This window comes from Megalobrama amblycephala, linkage group LG17 (assembly GCF_018812025.1).
Source record: "Megalobrama amblycephala isolate DHTTF-2021 linkage group LG17, ASM1881202v1, whole genome shotgun sequence".
Lineage (NCBI taxonomy): Eukaryota > Metazoa > Chordata > Actinopteri > Cypriniformes > Xenocyprididae > Megalobrama > Megalobrama amblycephala.
The window spans coordinates 46276089-46294534 of record NC_063060.1 but is presented as its reverse complement, the minus strand read 5'-3'; the positions used below and the strand labels follow the sequence as shown (position 1 = coordinate 46294534).

Below are 18446 nucleotides of genomic sequence, written 5' to 3'. Positions count from 1 at the left end.
GCTGGGTTAAAACAACTCATGGGTTAAAACATCCCAATCGCTGGGTTAAAACAACTCATGGGTTAAAATAACCCAATCGCTGGGTTAAAACAACTCATGGTTTAAAATAACCCAATCACTGTTTTAAAACAACTCATGGGTTAAAATAACCCAATCGCTGGGTTAAAACAACCCATGGGTTTAAACATCCCAATCGCTGGGTTAAAACAACTCATGGGTTAAAATAACCCAATCGCTGGGTTAAAACAACTCATGGGTTAAAATAACCCAATCGCTGGGTTAAAACAACTCATGGGTTAAAACATCCCAATCGCTGGGTTAAAAAAAAACCCATGGGTTAAAATAACCCAATCGCTGGGTTAAAAAAACTCATGGTTTAAAATAACCCAATCACTGTTTTAAAACAACTCATGGGTTAAAAATAACCCAATCGCTGCGTTAAAACAACCCATTCGCTAGGTTAAAACAACCCATGGGTTTAAACATCCCAATCGCTGGGTTAAAACAACTCATGGTTTAAAATAACCCAATCACTGTTTTAAAACAACTCATGGGTTAAAATAACCCAATCGCTGGGTTAAAACAACTCATGGGTTAAAACATCCCAATCACTGGGTTAAAACAACTCATGGTTTAAAATAACCCAATCACTGGGTTAAAACAACTCATGGTTTAAAATAACCCAATCACTGGGTTAAAACACCTCATGGGTTAAAATATCCCAATCGCTGGGTTAAAACAACTCATGGTTTAAAATAACCCAATCTCTGGGTTAAAACAAGCCATTTGCTTAAAACAACCCATTCACTTGGTTTGTCCATTTTCAACCCAACTTGGGTTGTTTTTAACCCAGCATGTTTTTACTGTGATTCTAGACAGTGTTTCCAAAGCTTGCATGACAAGCATTAAAAGGTGGCATATTAAAGATGAGTTTATTATTTATTATAATTATCATAGTAAATAAATCCTAAATGTTTAAAAATACTTTGATGGAACTGATGAAGAAGAATTCGATGCTAACGCTGCCATAATAAAACGCTTTGCATACGTACCTGATCTTTCTAACAGTAAACTTTGCTGTGTTTTGTTGGAACAGTATTTGCTCTTGCACCTCCTGCTCTTGGAGGAATTTGCATGGAAAACAACGTTCATGCGTCAATGACTTCCTTAAGGCCATGACAAGACAAGAATCAGTAAAACAAACCTCACAAATTCTGCTGAGGTCAAAGGCCTGGGTGTAACCCAACAAGGAATATGATCTTCAGGAAACCTTGAGGAATTACTTACTGTAAAACAATCTGCTATCTGTCAGAGATCCATAAAATCTGATATAGGCCTATATATGTATTATATATGTATGTATGTATATATATACATCAGAGACTGGACTCTTAGGGATGTAAAAAATATCACATTCTACATACAATCTCCCATTAGTATCCATAGCTAATATAATAAAGTCACTGTGCATCTATAAGCAAACGTTTAATTAACAGTCATTTCTGTTAAACATTTACCAGTTTTAATAGTGGTGTTTCCCTGTCAGCATTGTTAATCACTACTTTTGAGGGGGCGACGTGAGGCTGAAGTTCCCAGGTTAAAATGTGGATTAGCTTGTTCATTATTGTGGAATGACACTCAGTTTCCATATATTCTGACTCACTGAAGCCTCAGGAAAAATTAAAATCCCGACAAGCCCAAACAAATACACTGCAAACACAACTTCATTTAGGATTAGGAAGAGGGTTTCCCAGTGGGTGTCTGTTTGCTTTTTACATAACAACCTTGAGAATTTTTGGCAAAGAACTGTGAAGCAGACAGAGATGGATGCATTTAAAAGACAAATGAGATCAACTGACAGTCCTCGATGTATCTTTGCTTTCGGTTCAGCTAAACAGAGGAGTTGCACAGTCATGCTGATGTCAATGGCACTCTGTGTGTTTGGAGCGCTGCCAGCGGGAGCGCGCTGGAGAGAGTGTGTGCACGAGCCTCCTTTATCGCTCATGTTTGGAAGGCTGCTGCGCGCGTGAGTGACAGACAGAGTGCACGCGCGTTTTCCCTCACAGAGCCAGTTGACAGCTGGAAGGCGGTGGAGCTTCACGACACAAGAAACTTTCGATTTTTTTGTGTGTGTGTGTGCTTTGCTTTGACGTTTTTACGCGCCAACTACGGGAAGGTTCTGTTCGTGAATGCGCGCGGAGAGCATTCCCTTCTTCATTTAATAATTTTATCAGCATCATTCTTTAGATAAAGCATCTGTGCTGACAGTAGGCAAGTGGAAGTAAGTGGAGAACTGTCGCCGGTTCCTGATACAAGGTGAGTGTTTTTAGAGGGTGTAGAAGGAGGATTGCGTTACGCTGGTGTCGATGGAGACCTGCGCGCGCTTGACGCGGTGCTAACTAACTAACTAACTAAAAGTGATTTTTGCCTCTCAAACGCGAATCGGTATGATTTTATCAGGGGTGCAAAATTGTGTCACAATTGTTAAAATCTTATATGACTGCTTTTTTTCACCAAAGAAAAGTGCTGACAGAGTAGTTGAGCTCTTAATATTGTACTGAGGCGGCTGTTTTTGGCACGAGATTGCAGGTAAACATCAGCGTTACTGATATTTACAACTACAGCAGCATGATTGCTAGTGCAATATTAAATATATCGAGTAACTTACGTTGCACGCAAAGTTTGGTGAGTTATTTCGTACATTTCTTCTCAGCCTAAGAGATTAGTTCCGAAACAAGCTGAAGCGTCAAGCTTCGAGTCTCACCAAGCAACGAACATGCTAAAAGCCGGACTGGATCGACCCCTCCCACGCCCAAAGCGTTCTGTGATCCCTGGGTTTGGAGTCCACTCCGGGTTTTCTATTTCATGCGCCTTGCACGAGAAACCCGTTCCAGAAGCAAGCGAAAAATGCTTATAAAACACTCCTTTCTTTATGTAAAATCCAACAACTCTGTAGTGGTGTCATCGAAACTCCGATGATTGTGTCAAAACAAACAACAACAGTATTGAAGCAGTGTACCTGGAGCTGAAACCACGTGAACAGGATCTGGCTAAAAGCATTGATAAAACTTTTTTTATGGTAATTCTTAAAGGGATAGTTCACCCAAAAATGAATTGATCCCATGATTTACTTAATCCTAGGTGTATATGACTATTTTCTTTCAGATGAACACAATCAGAGATATATTAAAAAAATATATATCCATAGTCCTCCAAGGATTATAATGGTTGTGAATGGGGGGGGGGGCCGTGTTTTGAAGCCAAAAATAATGCATCCATCCATAAAAATGAAAATAATCCATATGACTCCAGAGGGTTAATAAAGGCCTTCTGAAGCAAAGTGATACAATTTTTGCAAGAAAAATATCCATATTTAAAACTTTATAAATTGAAATTACTAGCTTCCGGGGGACGACCATATGGAGAATGCGCAAGTCGATTTGCGTCAGAAGAGTATCCTTTGACCTGACAAATGCGGAGGCGCAGAGGATACAGCAAAACAAATCACTGGTCACGGATTACAAGTCTAAAACGATAATTATTAAAGAGAAATGACGGAGGATTTCGATATAAGAGAAGAGGAGCTTGAATTTGTTGCACAGCCCTATTTGTTTGAACTGCGAGAGGCGTCTAAGCTTAAGATCCTGCGTTATACATCGCGTCAGAGGATTACTCATTTACTCATTCTGCATACGGTTATCCACCGGAAGCTAGTTATTTGAATTTATAAAGTTTTAAATATGGATATTTTTCTTTAAAAAACGCCTTGCTTCACTTCAGAAGACCTTTATTAACCCCCTGGAGTTGTATTGATTACTTTTATGATAGATGGATGCATTACTTTTGGCTTCAAAACGCCCCCCCCATTCACAACCATTATAAGGTTTGGAAGAGCCAGGATACTTTCGTCTGAAAGAAGATAAGGGATAAAGTACAGTTAACTGGTCATTATTGCGAAATAAACCTCTGACAGGGCGATCAGGACCTCATAAGACTATCCCGAAACTCTCTCACACTGGCCCAGAGCCATCAGGCCATCCTAATTGTGGAGCCCTGAGCTAATCAAACTATCATTATTAGTCATCTCGATGAATCACACTGCAGTGCATTCCTACAGTGTGTGAGCACGTCTGACTCTTCCAAGTTAAACAGATTATTATGCAAAAGGTTCAGTGTACTTAGAAACTTTATCTGAACAAAGGCTTTCCCATCAGCCTGATTCCAGGTCAGTGATCACCACCCTGCCATGACTTTATGATGCACAGTTCTCCTCATGGTCATGAACACGTTCCAGACTGCTCATAGACTGACTGGCTCTTTATCAGGGCAAAGGAGATGTGTCATGGTGCAGTTATCAATGAGGTGTTTGTACTCTCAATAACCTCGGATATATAACTGTGACACGGTGGAACTTTGCTCTCCCTCTCTCTCTCTCTCTCTCTCTCTCTCTCTCTCTCTCTCTCTCTCTCTTTGAGCACTTTATGTTGTTAAACTCTGTGCAGAAGCAGCTCTCATGCACACTACATGTGTTGTTACATATTAAAGGTGCAGTAAGTGATTTCTGAGAAATGCTGTTGAAAGTGGATCGGACCGAGCACCACAACACACTTGTAGCCAATCAGCAGTAGGGGGCGTGTCCACTCAAACTTCCCCTTGGGGGAATCCCCACCGCCATTTTGATGTGCGTTCAAGTTTACGAGTCTACTCAAACTTGTACACTTCAGGCAGATCTATAGACCACAATGCACCATGATTGTGATGTCACAGCAGATCACGCTTAATTTACCCCCACCCCACACAACTAAACTTAATACAATACAGTAAGTGTATTATATTGACATTTAACCGCATTTAATACTTAAGCTGAAACAGTTATCGTTCATTGTATTGTTATCATTTTTCATGACACTGGTTTAAAGTTTTTTTTTTGTTGTTGTTTGTTTGTTTTTTTGGTGCTTTTTTTATTTAGAATAAAATAGCCATAGAAAGGGTTTCATGACCTTTTAAAGGGATAGTTCACCCCAAATAGAAAATTCTGTCATTATATTTACACTTACCTCCATAACTGATGAACTTTATTGAACCAAATTGACAACACTGAACTGAATTTACTTGCCCTCATTCCAAAAGTCTGGCTTTTCTTTGTTTTACACAGAAATATATCTAGTTTACATTGAAAAACAATGGAAAAGCATATTCTTATAATACAATTAGAGCAGTATTGTGAATAAGTTGGAATAAGTTCATGTATATCTAGGTGCTCGGTGAAGTGCGTCAAAGATGTCTATTTACAACATGTTTTTGAAGGATTGATCATTGTAGCCAATCACAGACATATCTGTTGAGCGTGTGACCTCAGTGGCCAATCAGAAACATATCTGTTGAGCGTGTGACCTCAATGGCCAATCAGAGACATATCTGTTGAGCATGTGAACTCAATGGCCAATCAGAGACATATCTGTTGAGCGTGTGACCTCAATGGCCAATCAGAAACATATCTGTTGAGCGTGTGACCTCAGTGGCCAATCAGAAACATATCTGTTGAGCGTGTGAACTCAATGGCCAATCAGAGACATATCTGTTGAGCGTGTGACCTCAATGGCCAATCAGAAACATATCTGTTGAGCGTGTGACCTCAGTGGCCAATCAGAAACATATCTGTTGAGCGTGTGAACTCAATGGCCAATCAGAGACATATCTGTTGAGCGTGTGAACTCAATGGCCAATCAGAGACATATCTGTTGAGCGTGTGAACTCAATGGCCAATCAGAGACATATCTGTTGAGCATGTGAACTCAATGGCCAATCAGAGACATATCTGTTGAGCGTGTGACCTCAATGGCCAATCAGAGACATATCTGTTGAGCATGTGAACTCAATGGCCAATCAGAGACATATCTGTTGAGCGTGTGACCTCAATGGCCAATCAGAGACATATCTGTTGAGCATGTGAACTCAATGGCCAATCAGAGACATATCTGTTGAGCGTGTGACCTCAATGGCCAATCAGAGACATATCTGTTGAGCATGTGAACTCAATGGCCAATCAGCGCTCAAAGCATCACATTTGACACTTTTGACAAAACTAAAAAGAAGCATCAAACAGGCGTAATGAATTTTAATTTAATATTTCGTGTTGTAGCTTGAGGTACAAAGTGGCAGATAAAAGAACATTTCTTAGAGAGTAATAAAAGTAGGACTGAAAAGGCTTGCCCATGTCATGCAAACTTATCCTAATCCGAGTAATTCCTCACTCTGACAGTTGGTGCACATGTAAACCTAGCCATTGTATGGAAAGTGCTGCGTAAAGGCTCTTCATAAATATTCCACAGACACAGCATATGGGTTTCGAATGACACAAGGGTAGGCAAATAATGACTATTCCTTTAATTGAATCAACATCGTGGTAGTTAACCAGGACAAAAGTTCACTTGGCAGCACCAACCAAAAAAGTTCCAGTGCTTTTCACTTTCTGTTCTATAATAGCAGCGAGTTAATGGTTAATCCCACCAGAATGCACAGCACAGCATGTTAAAGTCCAGCTTTGCAATATGGCATGTGGGAGCATGACACAATGAGCCTTTATGAGGGATGGAGGCCACGGCTGAAGAGAAGTCTTGTGATAAACTGTGCTTTAAGACAAATAAGAGACTCTGGATTGTGCAATAACAGCAGCAGAGATGACATGCAAGTGTGCGACGTTGCATAAGCCATGAAAAAAAATGAATCACTAATGAACAACAACAACAGAGACTTTGGCCTTCACTCGAAAAGCATGTTAGTGTGCACAAAGGTCTTTTGATACTCAACTATTTCAAGCATGGTTTTGGAAGTATTATCTGTATTATGCAGGAAATCACATGTTTCGTCTGTGAACAAGGGTGTGGCTTTGCTGTTTATTTATTTTTTTTATTTTTTGGTAGTGTACTTGACATCTGTCAAGGAATAGGGAAGTGAAACTTGATTCAGCCGAGTCCGTGCAACATAGTCTGTAATTAAAGACAGTTTCTTTAGAAGGATTTACGTAATGCTTCCATTGTATTCCTTTTATATTGTAGTGTTTGTTTAGTTTTACATCTAAGATATCTTCCTCAATCATCTGTGGCTATATTCAATTATGCATTTGATAAACAATGAAAGCATTAACTAAACATTTCTCAGTGTTTTATCTGTTTTCTTTGCAGGGTGAAAAGGGCACAATCCATCTCAGAGGACAACAACCATTTGGAAGAAAAGAATATTGCTTAAAATAATTTTTAATAAAAATGACTTTTTACCTCCTCTGTACAAGATAAACAGCAGCATTTGTCTGATTTAATGCTATAATATCTATTTGTTATATACTGTGGATATTTCAACAATGCCAACTTGGCTTGATACAGGATCTTGGTATGGCGGACTTCTAACCCGGCAGAAGAAACATGGCTCTCTATCCCTAAGTGATCATCAGTTGTGCCTGTATTTCTTCATGACACGCGGATGGATTTAGACATTCTCTCGCTGCAGTCGCCATCCATTTCCTACGTATATCAGTGACATTCTAGGTCTCAGAGAATGATATGTCCAAGAAAGAAGAGGCCCATTAAAGATGAGGATTTCTCCGCCATCGTGGTGCCCTCCATGAGGGGTCACGGTTACTTGGATTACACGGTCGAGAGTCATCCCTCTAGAGCCATGCAGGTCATGGATGAGTTCCGCCATCACGAGCTGCTCTGTGATCTGGTTCTACATGTGATGTACAAGGATAAGATAGTAGATTTTAAGGTGAGAGTCCTTCAAGGTGTACCAGGTGAAAAAGCTGTCTTAGGGGGCATCTCAATCAGTGTTCCAGTTCAATAGTCAGGGCACTGGTCAGGGAGTTGGCCATCCCCTTCATTTTTGGGGCACACTTGGTAGCTTTGTGTGTGTTCACATAGATAATTCGACAAAAGTCACCAAGTATCATCCCATTCTGATGAAGCAAAACATTAAAAAAATTCTAAACGTAAAATTTCCCCCAGAGGGGATTAGTTCACTTCAGAATTAAAGTTTCCTGATAATTTACTCACCCCCATGTCATCCAAGATGTTCATGTCTTTCTTTCTTCAGTGGATAAATCATGTAGAGCTCATGTAGATCATGTAGAGCTCTTTGAAGCTGCACTGAAACTGACATTTGGACCTTCAACCCGTTGAACCCCAGTGAAGTCCACTATATGGAGAAAAATCCTGGAATATTTTCCTCAAAAACCTTCATTTCTGTTTTCACTGAAGAAAGAAAGAAAGACATAAACATCTTGGATGACATGGTGTGAGTAAATTATCAGGAAATTGTAATCCTGAAGTGAACTAATCCTTTAAGGGCTATCTCAATTGCAGTGCATTCAAACGTTTGCTCCCTAAAAAGTCCACCGTGAAAACCAGGGAGCATCGATACTCCCGTAACAGAAGTTCTGAAGCGCGAAACTCACTACACATAATGACACACGATAGATGTTTTTTAGAATACAAACCATTATTTAATTATGTCAGCTTTATCGCTAGACAGTTAATGAACTAACATTTATCCTTTATTCACAGCTGAAATGCTGCACGTATATGTAGCAAGCAAAGTGTTTATCACAATGCACTTTAAGTAACATTAAAACAATGTCATAAAGATATCAGCTCCGCTGTTATTCATAAATACCAGTACAATGAGGTCGTTGTCATGTCGACAGGAATAGTCATCAGTGTCTCAATGTGCAGTGAGCTATTACTGTCCTTACCAGTGCTGAATTCATGTACACAATGTACTGAATGACGAGCTGATTGAGACGCACCCTTATTCTACTTAGTGTCGTGAGATCTCCCGTTCCAGCACAGTCTGTTCTCACCAGAGTTTTTGTTTATTTATTTGCTTTAATGGAGTTGAAGTTCTCACAATTAACAATTGCATGATGGAGAACAATGTTAGCATACAGTAGTTTGGGGTATTTGGGGATTTTATTTGGGGCTATATGTCAAAATCACAGGACTTTTCCCATTCGATATTAAAATTTTGAGCAATGCGAGTACAAAATTGCCCTGGCACTGCAAATTACAGCGTACAAAGATAAATCGTTCTCATTACAAGCGAAGAATTATGTCAGTACATGTTAAGGCATTTAATTGTAATTACAAGTACATGGCAGATACTGTACAGCTCTCATGATTTAGTTTCAGATGTGTCCTGACAGCTTTTTCTACATTCTCCAGGTGCATAAACTGGTGCTGGCTGCCTGCAGTCCTTACTTCAAAGCCATGTTCACCAGCAACTTCAAGGAATGCCACGCCTCGGAGGTCACGCTGCGGGACGTGTGTCCGGCGGTCATCAGCCGCCTCATCGACTTCGCCTACACCTCCCGCATCACGGTGGGCGAGAAGTGCGTTCTTCACGTCCTCTTGACAGCGATGCGCTATCAGATGGAAGAAGTGGCCAAGGCGTGCTGCGATTTCCTGACGAAGAACCTAGAGCCGTCTAATGTCATAGGTATCTCGAGATTCGCAGAGGAGATCGGCTGCACCGAGCTGCACCTGCGCACGAGAGAGTACATCAACACTCACTTCAATGAGGTGCGTGACTCCGTCAGCGGCGGTCGATAGTTGCTACCCGCTGCGCTCTCTTAAGTAACTGTACTGAGCCATTGACCTCTAACAGTCTGTGAATGAATGAAGGCTGTGGAGAACGGCGCTGTGCGGCTAATTGATCTGTCGATGGAACTCTGGTCTGTCTTACAGATGGATATTGATTCGTATAAATTATCCAGCCGTCAGAAGAATCATGCATTAAAGCAATAGTTAACCCAAAACCCAATTTACTCACCCTTATTTCTTCCTTCTTCAGCTCAAAAAGAGATGTTAGGCACAATGTGTGAGCTGAAAGTGGATGGTGATTTATACTCAAAAAACTTAAACTTAAAACTTAAAAATGTAATTACCATAACAAAAGTACCAGAAAAGTTGTCCACATGACTCTATATCAGTGGTTCTCTACTGGTTCTCCATTAAGCCATGACCCAATTTTTTAGGAATTTGAATTTTTTTGAAAAACCTACTTTTGTGAACTAGTCCTAGGTCCCAGTGCAGCCAGATTCTCTGGAGTCTCATTGTCAATAGTCAATAATAAAAAAAAGTTCAGAAATTCCAATTCCTAATCCCTAAAGGGCCGCCAAAACTTTCAAAGTGGGCGGAGCCACTTTTACTAAAATGGCTATAACTCATGAACGGAATGAGATATTTTCACCAAACTTGGCACACCTGTGTAAGAGCTCATTCTGTGGTCGTAAGAAAAAGAACGTGGAAACTGGCCACATGGTGGCGTTATAACAGGAAAAAAATAGGAAAACTGCTATAACTACTTCACCGTTAGTTCCATCGACTTGAAAATTGGCATGCAGTGTCTTCGTCCAAGTGGCCACGACTGCCTATGAGGACATTGATGTATCTTGATAAACATGTCTGCCATCGGCCAATGAAATTTGAGCAGCTATCAGACAAGGTTAACGGAGGCCGATTGGAACAAAACTTTCTAGGCCTGTTTGACTCACAGCCCTAGAGGCCTGTGAGAAATTCGCAAAAAATTGGACACCGGGGGGCGCCTTCACGTTTTTCAAGTGCATAATGGATCGCGTATCGCGTGATTTTTCGCACATGGTAGAACTCCTCATTCTGAGCAGCTTTGCCTCTATCGAATCGTTCATTAAATATTGGAGATATTGGAGAACCAACTTTGCCAACTTTGGCAAACTAGTCCTAGGTTTTTGGCTTAACCTCGATAACTGTTAAAAAGCTTTAAAAAAACATATTTTTCTTAAGGTAAATTGCCTGTATTGTCTGTAAATGGTCTTTTCCATGTATGATCAAAAAAGTTAGAGGCTTGCTAAATAAAACCAAAAATATTATTACGCATTAAAGGCCTTAAAAGCGCTTGAACACCGATAATTGCTGCTCGCAGCTATATTTTAATTTATTATTCCTCACATGTAATTGACATACTCAAATGCAAATGCCTATTTACAAAGAGTCAGTATACTCTTCTGATCTAACTATCCTCCATGCCTGTGTCATAGGTGACCAAAGAGGAGGAGTTCTTCAGCTTGTCCCATTGCCAGCTTCTGGAGCTGATCAGTCAGGACAGTCTAAAGGTGCTCTGCGAAAGCGAGGTCTACAAGGCCTGTATCGACTGGGTGCGCTGGGACTCGGAGGGCCGCGCACAGTACTTCCACGCCCTCCTCAACGCGGTCCACATCTACGCGCTGCCGCCGACGTTCCTCCAAAGGCAGCTGCAGTCCTGCCCCATCCTCAGCAAGGCCAACTCCTGCAAGGACTTCCTGTCCAAGATCTTTCAGGACATGGCTCTTCGAAAACCCTTGCCTCCCCCTCCTCATCGTGGGACGCAGCTCATCTACATAGCAGGAGGGTACAAGCAACACTCTCTGGACTCTCTGGAAGCCTTCGACCCGAGGAAGAACGTCTGGCTGAAGCTGGCTGACATGGGATCTCCGTGTAGCGGGCTGGGGGCTTGCGTGTTGTTCGGGCTGCTTTATACGGTGGGGGGACGCAATCTCTCTCTGCAGAACAACACGGAGTCTGGATCTTTGTCCTGCTACAACCCCATGACTAACCAGTGGACCCAGCTGGCTCCGCTCAACACGCCCAGAAACCGGGTGGGTGTCGGGGTCATTGACGGAAGCATTTACGCCGTAGGGGGTTCACATGCCTCTACACATCACAACAGTGTCGAGAGGTGAGGCTGGGACAGGAAGAAAACCATTCAAAAAGGTTTTGTGTTTTATGCTGTGGGGTTTTTCCCCTTTATGTTATATTTCCTTCCTATTATACGTACGCTGGCGGAATCAAAACATTAGCACAGTGCAGAGTGACAGATAGGTTGACGGAGCTCGTATTACACCAAAGACTGAGTCGCGCACCTGTCCGACGGAAGAACATTCACACAGATGAAATATTAGCAGACAGGGCACGATACACACGCTACGCTTGTCATGCAGAAAGTGTTTTAACTTCCATCGGTTTGCTCTGTTCTTTTCAGAGCAGTCACTCTTGACTAACAAGCTTCAGGCAAATCTGTTTCATAACGTACATTCCACGGCACAGAGTCAGGTCAGGTCTTTCAGGAGAAACGCATCTCCACAATATGTGTAATGATATATTATATTTATTAGCCAATGGTGACAGATCAGGTGAGAAGACCTTGCATGAACTTATAAACCCTAAACCTGAAAGGAAGGACTGAGGAGAACTGAGGTGGTAGCTATATTACTTTGGTTATTGGGACTGTCAAAACATTTGTAGGAAGTGTGTACTTCGAACTGACTACATTTTAATGATGAATGCATGAATTAGAATTAATTATCTTTAATTAGTCTTGTTTGTAAGGGAGTGAGCGGTCTAAATAAGAGCAGCTTTTCTATAAAAATGCTTTTCTTACTTAGTATTTTTGTCTTATTTCTAGTTCAGATATCTAAAAATTCTTAAATCAAACAACATTTACTAGACAAATTAAAAATTATTGTATTGTTTTGTGAAAAAATAAGTTAAAATTAAGTGAGTTTTTGCTTGAAACAAGCTAAATAATTTGCCAGTGGGGTAAGCAAAATAATTTTAAATAAAACCGAAAACAAGATTTCTTTGCTTATCCCATTATCAGAATATTTTGCTTGTTTTAAAGGGGTGGTTGATTATGATTTGACTTTTTTAACTTTTATTAGTGTGTAATGTTGCTGTTTGATCATAAACAACATCTGTAAAGTTACGACGCTCAAAGTTCAATGCAAAGGGAGATATTTTCTTTTACAGAAATCGTTTTTTAAAGACTACAACAAACGGCTGGTAGGGACTACAACGAGCTCCTTCCCAGTTAGTGACATCACAAACCCCAAAATTTACATAAACCCCGCCCCCGAGAACACACAACAAAGGGGGCGGGGCCATGTCGGGCTGCTTTAGAGAAGAGGAAGAGTTGTTGTAGTAGAGTGTTGTTGTCATGCATTATAGGTCCACTTTAAGCAAAAGTTAATTTTAACTTTTTTCACAAAACAAGAAATTTTAAAATTGTCTAGTAAATGCTTTTTGATTTAAGAATTTTTAGATATTTTGACTAGAAACAAGCAGTTACAAAACAATGTGGCGATTATAGTTTATTTGCAAGTTTTGTACAAAAATAATTTAAAAAGTCGTTTATGCTCACCAAGGCGGCATATATTTAATAAAAAGCACAGTAAAACAGTAATAATGTGAAATATTACTATAATTGTTACTCCAGTCTTCAGTGTCACATGATCCTTCAGAAATCATTCTAATATGCTGATTTGCTGCATAGAAATATTCATTATTATTATCAATGTTGAAAACGGTTGTGCTGCTTCATATTCTTGTGCAAACTGATACATTTTCTTTTTCAGGATTCATTGATGAATCCTGAAGCATCCATTTGAAACTGATTACATTTTTTTGGTAATATTATACACTCTACACTTTCTGATCAATTTGATGCATCCTTGCTGAATAGAAGTATTCATTTCTTTTAAAAAAAAATCTTTTAGATGGTAGTGTGTGTACAGTTAATAAAAATTATGCCACAAAGTCAAACAGAATATGTAAGTGGCATAAACCTCATTAACTTCGCCTTTTACTGTGGATTTGTTATTTAATTTTCAAAAAGCTCAAGTACAGATTCATAACCGTGGCATGTGAGTCCTATTGAGGATCATTTAAATCTGAGCACAAAGTTAATCTGTCCAGGAATGCAGGGAGAGAATGTGCGTGTATTCTATTCAGGAATTACAGCTAGACACAAATTCAAACAATGAATGTCGATAGATCATCTACAGTTTCAAAGATGTGTGAAATTCAAGACTCAGTATGTGCTGGGAGACAGAAACTCCTGGGTCCGTAACAGTAGCTGTTAAATGGAGACGCTGCATTGTTGGCAGGTTAAATACAACCTCTTCTTGCTGAAGGTGATATAACAGCTCATGCGAATTGCTTGCAGTTATGATTGGTATTTGGCTCTGGATATCACTGTGATGAGCCTGAGATATTTGCATTGACTTCTTCAACTATGTGTAAGGAAATCATATTCATTACATTATCTAAATTGGTTTTGTAAGGATTTCTGGCTTTTTTGTTTTCACAGGTATGATCCAGAGACAAACCGCTGGACGTTTGTGGCCCCGATGTCAGTGGCGCGACTGGGGGCCGGCGTGGTCATGTGTGGGGGGAGTCTGTATGTGGTGGGGGGGTTCGACGGGGACAACCGGTGGAACACAGTCGAGCGCTTTCAACCTGACACCAACACCTGGCAGCACGTGGCACCTATGAACACAGTTCGGAGCGGCCTCGGTAAATATTCTGCACCATTTATCAAATTAATGAATTGGAACTGCTTTCTTTTACTTGACATGTTAACCACAGTCATGTGATGTAGTGCATGAATCCTGCCATTATATAAAAGTGATTAAAGGCAACAATATGAACAGAAGAGAACAAACGACTACATCAAATCTAATCAAAACCACATAAGAAAACATAATTCTGTACTATTCAGTGTTTGAAACTTTGTATTATTAGCTCTTGTCATGTTATTTCCTCCTTAAGATGAATCGCTTTTTGTAAGATCTGCTAAATGAATAAATGTAATAATAAACCTGGATCAAACATAAACTAGATAATAGAGGTCGACTTGAGAATAAAGTCATTAAATTTCGAGAAAAAAGTAGATGAGTTTATTTGAGAATAAACTCATTAAAATGTTGAGAATAAACTTATTAAATTTCAAGAAAAAACTCGTTAAATTTCGAGAAAAAAGTAGAAATAAAATGTTGAGAATGAAGTCATTAAATTACGAGAAAAAAGTCGTTAAATTACGAGAACAAATTTGTTAAATTATGAGAAAAATGTCGTTAAATTTCGAGAAAAAAGTCAAGATAAAATGTTGAGAATGAAGTCATTAAATTACGAGAAAAAAGTCGTTAAATTACGAGAACAAATTTGTTAAATTATGAGAAAAATGTCGTTAAATTTCGAGAAAAAAGTCAAGATAAAATGTTGAGAATAAAGTCATTAAATTACGAGAAAAAAATAGAAATAAAATGTTGAGAATAAACTCGTTAAATTACGAGAAAAAAGTAGAAGTAAAATGTTGAGAATAAACATTCAATTTCGAGAAAAAACTTGTTAAATTTCGAGAAAAAAGTCGAAATAAAATGTTGAGAATAAACTCGTTAAATTTCGAGAAAAAAGTAAAAAATAAAATGTTGAGAATAAACTCGTTAAATCACGAGAAAAACTTGTTAAATTATGAGAAAAAAGTTGAGATAAAATGTTGAGAATAAACTCATTAAATTACAAGAAAAAACTCGTTAAATTTCGAGAAAAAAAATAGAAATAAAATGTTGAGAATAAACTCGTTAAATTATGAGAAAAAAGAAGTAAAATGTTGAGAATAAACTCATTAAATTACGAGAAAAAACTCGTAAAATTTTGAGAAAAAAGTACAAATAAAATGTTGAGAATGAAGTCATTAAATTATGAGAAAAAAGTCATTAAATTACGAGAAAAAAGTCAAGATAAAATGTTGAGAATAAACATTAAATTATGAGAATAAAGTCATTAAATTACGAGAAAAAAGTTGTTAAATTATGAGAATAAAATTCGTAATTTAACCATCTCGAGATGGTTTTATTTTTTTATTATTGCTTGGCCCTAATCCTCTTCCGTACCTATACCTTGATCATTCATATTAGTTCATAGTACATTAACTAATGTTAAGAGATATGAGAAGAAAAAATGACTAAATGTTCAAGTTAAAAATTAACAATCCTTTGTTTAACCTTAGTTAATGTTAAGGATGGGCTCTTACTGTAAAGAGTTAAAGTTACATTTCTTTTAAAGCCAAACAGACCTAAAAATGTCCATCTTTAAACATAGCATTGAAATTACACATCTATGTATATTGTATGTATACTCTCATGCTTTATTAGCTTCTATTTTAGAAGAGTATGTGATTATCTAATAAAAAACGAAATGTATTACAATCACGATAAAAAAAGAACTGAAATCGAATGCATTTATATGTTTTTGTCAGCTGCATTAACCGCATCAATTTGCTTTCTAACGTCACAAACTTCGCTGCATATCGAATGCATTTAACTGAGCAGCTGGATTTAAACGAATGCAAATACATGATAATAATTGTGATGCATTTTTTTGTCACATTGTTTTACCCACTTGAGGTATTGCTAATGTTAGCGTCCTCTCAGCCTCACGGCAAACAAACTTCTGTTTTCCACTAATGCAGCATCCAGTCAACAAATTATGACTTAATAATGATATAAAACATGTACTGTTACATACCGTCTGTTTTAAATCTGCATCTGAAGTGTCCGGCTCAATGCAGCGCTCGGTCTCACGTGTCAAAACAAACTCCACGAGGTGTCAATTATAGTTTTTATTTCACCTCTAGAGGTCGCTCTCGTACAGTGTAATGACAGGAAAAACTATCGGTAATCGACCTGATTGATCTACCTCTACTAAATAACATAAAGCTTTCGAAGTAAATAATTAATACACTATGGTTTCGTTCACAAGTTAATAAATAAAAAAAAGATAAACCTATTTTTAAAAAGTCCTTGAAGGTGACTAGACTTCTAGGAATTCACACTTCCCAGAGTTGCTTGACCCTGCAGCCTTACGCAACAATACAGCATGTACTGTAACTGATAAAGCTGTGGCATAGTCATCAATAATTCATATCAGAAGAGTTGAAGAAATACCGGTGCGGTCGACATAAAGAATGAATGCAGATAGGGACCGGGAACTGCCAAGCTTCAAAAAGCGTCATAAAAGTAATGCATACATCTATTTCAAGTTTTGCTTTGCCTTTCATTGTATGGCTGTAAGCGTCATACTTCAAATAATGAAGTGAACTCTTATTGCTCTGTCTGTAGGGGTGGTGTGTATGGATAACTACCTCTATGCAGTTGGCGGCTACGATGGTCAAACCCAACTCAAAACGATGGAGAGATATAACGTGTCTCGAGACGTGTGGGAGCCCATGGCCTCTATGAACCACTGCCGCAGCGCACACGGAGTCACAGTCTACCAGTGCAAGATCTATGTGTTAGGTGAGCTGGACGGGTGGAAGGGAATGCATGCATTGATCAAATGTATACCTTGAACACAGTGGAAGTTGCTTTGGATTTAATGCATAAATGTAAATAATCTGTAATATTATTCCATGTCAGGTGGATTCAATCAAGGCGGTTTCTTGTCCAGTGTGGAGTACTACTGTCCGGGCAGTGATGTATGGACGTATTTAACGGATATGCCTGTCGGGCGCAGTGGAATGGGTGTCGCCGTAACCATGGAACCGTGTCCTGGAATCCTGCCGGAGGAAGAGGATGAGGAGGAGGAAGAGATGTAATGTGGAAGTTTGACCTGTGAACTTTGAACATGTGCCATGTTGAAGACCGCACATTCCTTCGAACATCTTCCTGCATGTGATGCCAATAAGGACATTCCTATGTAATTTAGGTTAATTAAGTATAATTTGATAAATCCACTACAAAGTGTGTGTGTGATTTAGAGAGCTAACCACTGGACTAATGAACCTCCGGTCACTGTATCAGGACTGAATGAATATCTGAGACACGCACAATCTTTTTGTCGAACTGCTGAACATGTAATTTTGTGAGCTTGCTTCTCATGTCTGTAAATACCTGATAAAACACTGAAATCTGATCAATGTTTGCTTTGATTTTCTCACGACTGTTTGTCTGGTGCAGTAACACTTTCTTTGAAGCCAGGATATATATAATGCATTAAAAGGATATTCTTACAGTTCTTAAAATAATGTCTTATAATGCACCGTCCTAAACCAGTGTTTCCCAACCCTGTTCCTGGAGGCACACTAACAGTACACATTTTCCAAATCTTCCTAATCAAACACACCTGATTCAACTCATCAGTTCGTTAGTAGAAACTCCAAGACCAGAAATATATGGTTCAGATAAGGGAGACGTACTGTTGGTGTGCCTGGAACAGGGTTGGGAAACACCGTCCTAAACTGATGCGATAAAAGGAATCTTTTCCAGGAGTCCATTAACTAGCCGTGATGGCGACACGCGATGATACTATTTTAGAAACGGTTTCTATTTGTGGTTTCTATAATGCATTAGAAATATCTTCTTTATAGGCAACAGGCTTCATAAAATGTGTCGTGTTTGCTTTTTACCACTAGGTGGAGGACTTCTACTTCCAGACACACTTAGAGCCTGTCTCAATACTGGTGCATGACCACTCGTCAGCGGACATGATGTATCTCCTGTATTTAGCCTGGTGTTTAAGTGGGTGTGAAGACCACTAGTGTGTGTAAGAACTTCTGATCACCCAATGGGACACACTTACATCACGGTGCAAGAGCTTTAT

General features: G+C 39.1%; 2 protein-coding genes across 2 annotated transcripts in view; one reads left to right on the top strand and one right to left on the bottom strand.

The window, feature by feature from the left end:
• crlf1a (cytokine receptor-like factor 1a) overlaps positions 1–2757 on the bottom strand; it is a 34587-nt gene extending 31830 nt beyond the window's left edge. Inside the window, exon 1 of the mRNA XM_048162400.1 lies at positions 2669–2757. The gene's annotated coding sequence lies outside the window, so the exon portion shown is untranslated. The remainder of the gene's footprint in view (positions 1–2668) is intronic.
• On the top strand, positions 1931–17759 carry keap1a (kelch-like ECH-associated protein 1a). The gene is made up of 7 exons (XM_048162397.1): positions 1931–2316; positions 7185–7764; positions 9216–9572; positions 11069–11745; positions 14155–14360; positions 16967–17143; positions 17264–17759. Exons 2-7 carry the CDS (start codon positions 7555–7557, stop codon positions 17440–17442), a joined length of 1806 nt encoding a protein of 601 aa, XP_048018354.1. The 5' UTR covers positions 1931–2316; positions 7185–7554; the 3' UTR covers positions 17443–17759.
• The last annotated feature ends 687 nt before the right edge of the window (positions 17760–18446 follow it).

Bases quoted from the DNA above. Each gene is read 5' to 3' on its own strand.
- keap1a (XM_048162397.1), top strand. From the start codon at position 7,555: ATGATATGTCCAAGAAAGAAGAGGCCCATTAAAGATGAGGATTTCTCC. The intron at 9,573-11,068 runs GTGCGTGACTCC...CCTGTGTCATAG, and splicing joins TCAACACTCACTTCAATGAG to GTGACCAAAGAGGAGGAGTT. The intron at 17,144-17,263 runs GTGAGCTGGACG...ATTCCATGTCAG, and splicing joins GTGCAAGATCTATGTGTTAG to GTGGATTCAATCAAGGCGGT.